Source organism: Pinus tabuliformis, chromosome 6 (genome assembly GCF_031772625.1).
Source record: "Pinus tabuliformis cultivar Carrire ecotype Pingquan chromosome 6, CPIR1, whole genome shotgun sequence".
Lineage (NCBI taxonomy): Eukaryota > Viridiplantae > Streptophyta > Pinopsida > Pinales > Pinaceae > Pinus > Pinus tabuliformis.
This window is the reverse complement of record NC_142292.1, coordinates 1852931283-1852936500: the sequence shown is the minus strand read 5'-3', so window position 1 is coordinate 1852936500 and position 5218 is coordinate 1852931283. Positions and strand designations below refer to the sequence as shown.

At 36.2% G+C, this 5218-nt stretch overlaps 1 protein-coding gene across 1 annotated transcript; it reads right to left on the bottom strand.

Annotated features, from left to right (window-relative positions):
• Positions 1 to 3952: 3952 nt before the first annotated feature.
• On the bottom strand, positions 3953 to 5005 carry LOC149266422 (uncharacterized). The gene has a single exon (XM_089408180.1). The coding sequence runs from the start codon at positions 5003 to 5005 to the stop codon at positions 3953 to 3955; it is 1053 nt and encodes a 350-aa protein (XP_089264306.1).
• Positions 5006 to 5218: the final 213 nt, after the last annotated feature.

Below are 5218 nucleotides of genomic sequence, written 5' to 3'. Positions count from 1 at the left end.
AATAGCATGAGTTATAAAGTAAACAACATTTCTCTAGAATCGTTATCACTTACATAATCCATTTATTCAACTACTTTACTCTTGTAATGATATAAATACAAATGTTTGCATCAGTCAATAATAAGAGTTAAAGTGATATAGCAGGTGTATTCTACAAATTAGTTTTTGATGTTTACTCATTTATCACAGATAGAGCCTCTGCTGCCAGCAGGCGTTCATAGCCTCAACAGGGTTATCTTTTAGCCAGCAATGATTCATTATCCCATCTGAAGCAATTTTCAAATTTCGAAATGATATTCACTTGCTTTGAATCTCATTTGGATCTTGTTCCTTTTTCCTTTTTAATATAATCTTTTCTTTTAGGTTTCTTAAAAGACATCGTCTAGGTTTAGTAATCTAATAATGACAATGCCATTCATTGGTTGTAACTAAATTGAACAAGTTGGCTCTTGATGATACCCCTTGTCTTTTGATCAATGAGATCATCAGCTATTACCCTGTTTTGATATGCAGTATTGGTAATATCAGTTTAATTATTTCCCTATGACCATGGTAAACAAGCTCGGAATGAGACTTTTTATCTTCTAAGTTTTGTATATTTTAGAATTACACTCTAAAAAAATGAAAATTTTATCAGATGGGGTGAATCATTGGCTCTTTTGAGAATTTTGGATGATAATGATAGAGTTTTAGGATACTAATCTGCAGAAAGTCCTTACTAGGTTAAAGATTTATTTTCTTGACTGATAACAAGACATTCATACTCTAAAAGAGAAGAGTTTGTTCATAGAATAAATGTTTTTAGCAAGATAAAGTTTTTCAGTGAAATGAGGTTTGCTTTGGTACTCGAATGTCCTAATTATTTCTTTTAACTTTTACTTACTTATAGAAGCGAAAAATCAGAAATATTATCAAAGAATTTATTTTGAAAAGCCAAAAGTAAATACTACTTAAACTTTATTTTCCTGAGAATTTGAAAGGAAATATGATACAAAATTGGAGAGGTTGTCTTCTAAGAAAATTATTTTTTCAAGATTTGCCCATTAACGGGCAAAAAATCCTTCTTACCTAATAAGTCTTGTAAAAGAAACGTTGATTGTCCAATTTTCTCAATAATTTGAAAAGGGCCAAGCCATAGTCTTTGAAATTTGGTATGTTTACCTTTTTCCTCGTTTGCTTTTCCCATTTTAAAACCAAATCCCCTACTTCAAAAGTTTTTTGACTAGCAGAGGTTGTATCAAAAGAGGCTTTGACTAATAGTTGATGATGGAAGTGGGTTGCTTTGGCCTTTTCTCGTTCTTCTTCAAGGTTAAGAATCTGAAATTGTCTAGCTTGGAGAGAAGAAGAAGCGTTTTCATCGATGAATTGAACTAGGGCAAGAGATGGGATTTCTATGTTAGTGGGAAGAACAACTTCTTTCCCATAAACCAGAGCAAAAGGGGAAGAACCAATAGATGCCTCCTGTGTAATTTTGTTTGCCCATAGAGCAAATGTCAATGCTTTGTTCCAATTCTTATGATTTTGGTCAATAGTCCTTTTGGTAATTCTGATGAGGTTTTTGTTTGTTGATTATGTTAATCCATTATCTTGTGGATAATAGTTGGTTGAATATTTTAGCTTAAAACCTCACTTTAGAGCAAATTCTACCATTGCATTTCCAGAAAAGCAAGATGCATTGTCAAACATTAAAGCTGAGGGTAAGCCAAATATGGTAATAATGTACTGATCAATGAATTATGTAATGCTTTCTGTATTGGCTATCCTTAAGGGGATAGCTTCTACCCATTTTGTATTATATTTAGTATCTATAAGGATGAATCTATGCAATTGGAAGAGTTAGGAACAACCTCACCAATTATGTCTAATCCCCATTGTTCAAATGGTTGTTGGATGTTTACTGGTTGCAAAGGGGATGTTGGCTTCCTTTCTCTTCCGGTTGTAGTTTGACAAGTTTTACACTTTCTTGCATATTCATGTTTATCCTTAAATATCATTGGCCAATAATATCCTGCATGAAGGATTTTGTGAGCTGTGGTATTTCCTTCGAAATATCCTCCAACTGGTCCTTCATGTAATTCCTGCATGACCTTTTCAGCTTCACGTTTCTCCAAACATATTAGTAATTCTGAATCATAATTTTTTCTAAACAATACATCATCGAATAATTGATATTGATTTGATTTCAGCCTTAAAGCACACTTTGTTTTGTAATTAAGGTGCATAGGAGCATATCTGTTCTTTAAATAATATTTTAATTCATCATATTGTGATTGTGTATCATTGAGGATTACCTGTGATATTTGTACTTCATTACCTTGATCTTCTTCTAGTGATAACTGGGAAGCTCCTGTTAACATCCTGCAAAAACCTTGACCCCTAACAATTTTAGCTGGCCAGATTTCCACATCATATTCTTGAAGTGTAGTAACTCAATTGGCTCTTTTCTTCCCTACTTCTCTTTGGATTAATAATTGCCTTACTGCGGGGTAGGGTACTATTCTCTTTGTATGGGCTTTAAGAAGAAAAGGTCTGAAATGTTTCAAGGTTTTAACAGCAAATGCTTGTTTCTCGACAGCTAAATAATTTAACTCAACACCTTGCAAGTTATAAGTGAAAAAGGAGATAGGTGCTTCGATATTTTCATCATTTAGCTGTGTAAGAACTGTTGCATATGATGTATTAGATGAAAAAGTATATAATATGAAAGGTTTGAGAAAGTCAGGAGTTGTCAGTGAAGGAGCATTAATAATGGCTTTTTTAGTCAACTCAAATGACTCCCTTTCATGTTTTCCCCATTTGAAAACTGTGTTTTTTCGTCTCATTGTTTGAAGGGGTAGGACAATCTATGAAAAGTATGGGACAAATCTTTTTACAAAATTAATTTGGCCTAGGAATGATTGCATGGTATTCTTGTTATGTGAGATAGGAATCTTTTCGATCTCTTGGACTCTATTGGGATAAATGTAAATCCCTTTCTTGGATACTATAAACCCAAGGAGTTTGCCTTCTGGTAAAGAAAAATAAGATTTTTTGGGATTTAAGGAAATGCCACATTTCGTGCATCTTTCAAAAATATGCTTTAGGTCACTTAAATGATTGTTCCTATCCTTAGAAAAGACTGTGATGCAATCTAAGTAAATAACAACTAATTTATTAATCAGACCTTTAAAGGCAATATCCATAGCATGTTGGAATGTAGAACCTGCGTTAATGAGTCCAAAAGGCATCTTCTCATAGGCGTATGTTCCCCACTTGGTCATGAATGTTGTCTTTAACATGTCATCTAGATGCATAATAATTTGATTATATCATGAGAATCCATCTCGAAAAGACATTAATTCTAAACCTACAGCTGATTGCAATATTTGTTCCGTAGTAGGCAAAGGAAAGTTATCTTTTTGACAAGCTTTATTCAGGTTCCTAAAATCGATACAAATCCTAATATCACCGTTCTTTTTCCATACATGCACCATATTCGATACCCATTTAGATTGTCTAACACAGAAGATTATTATTATTATTATTATTTTTAACTGGAACGGTTATGTTTTATTGATAAAATTCAGGTTGGGTGAAGCCTAATCAACCATTACAATTCGCAGATTTTACATGGGCACCTTTTCCGGTTAGGGAATAATTGCCATATTCAAAGCACCTGCATTTATGCTGATCGTTCCATTTTGTAGAGTACATCCTATATTTGCCAATCTGTCCGCTTCCTTGTTTAATTCTCTGAGTATGTGGAAAATTTGAACCGAGGAGAAGTCCTTCAGAATTCTGCTCACTCTTGAGAGCTGTTTGTTTAGCGTTGGATCCTTGAGCCCTTTCTTGCTTATTATTGACTTTATTAACAATTCTGAATCTCCAAAGATTAGGATTTCGCTTGGATTTTCTTTTCTGGCCAATTGACAAGCTTTTAAAAGGCTGAGAGCTTCAGCCTGGTTGTTGGTTTTCAGTCCAAGTCCCCAACTGAAGTCATCTTTTCCCCGTTCGGATAGAAGATCACCCCTCCTGCTCCTGACCTACCTGGATTGCCTTTTGAGGCACCATCGAAGAAGATAGTGCACTTGCCCTGGGATTTCCACCACTGCTGAAATCTGTCCACAGGATCTCGAATCTGCCATCTTTCCTTATGAAATGGCCGTGTGATTGCTGGAGGTCTGGTCTTGCAGGAGAAGGCATCCAGCCACGCCCTTTCTTCTCTTCGGAGGGAGTTATCATCTTTGACTGAAGAATGGTTCAGAGTTTCTAAAAGGAGTTTCTTTGCCTGGTCTGCCACTTTTTCTGCAGGTGTTTCATTGTGGTTGAAGATGATTTCATTCCGGGCTAGCCATAACTTCCAGCATACATATTTAGGGGCAGCAATCCACACCTTGTGCCATAGAGATTTGCCAGCAATATTGTGAGGATAACTGGCTTTCCAAGTGGAGAACATATCTGCAATCGAACATTGTGTTGGGGGTCTCACATTCAATCCGGTCAGGAAGATAGACCAGGCCTTCTTCGCATACTCACAATCAATAAACATGTGTTCTGAGGTTTCCAATGCGTTTTTGCAAAGAGCACATCGGTGAGGACCTGCTATGTTCCTTCTGCACAGGTTTTCTCCAGTCAGGATTTTGTTATGAAACAGAGTCCAAAAGAAGAAATTGATCTTAGGGATGTTGAAGCTGTCCCAGACCTGTTTCCACACTGATTTCGGATGTGGCGAATCCTTTTTGCTTTGCATCTGTAAATATCCTTGTCTTGCTGTGTACACCCCCGTCTTACCCCATCCCCAGGAATCTTCATCGTCTTTATGTACTGGAGCAAAATCTGAAATTGCATCTATAAGGGCATTTAACTGGGGATTTAGATGCGCTGGTACTTTAGGAAAATTCCAGCGCTGCCAATTTCCTTTACTATCCCAACCTGAAATATCCTCAATTTTCCGAATTCCTTTTGTGTGTAACCAAACTCTTAGCTCTGAGATTTCATTGTTTTCTGTTAGAGGGGGATGACCCATGACTCTGTCTCTCCATAGCAGTGTATTTTTGCCATTCCCGGGGATTCTATACAGGTGAGATCTGAAAAATTCGATGCCTTTGCTGCACAGCTTCCAAGCCTGCGTTCCTTTTGGGACTTTCTCCGGAATGAAAGATTTAATTGACTGGTTTTTGAGGTATTTAAGCTTTAATATCTGACTGACTGGGTGATTAGGCTCAGCAAAAAGCTGCCA

What these genes read in the sequence shown, in the direction of transcription:
- LOC149266422 (XM_089408180.1), bottom strand. Translation starts at nt 5,005, where the DNA reads ATGGGTCATCCCCCTCTAACAGAAAACAATGAAATCTCAGAGCTAAGA.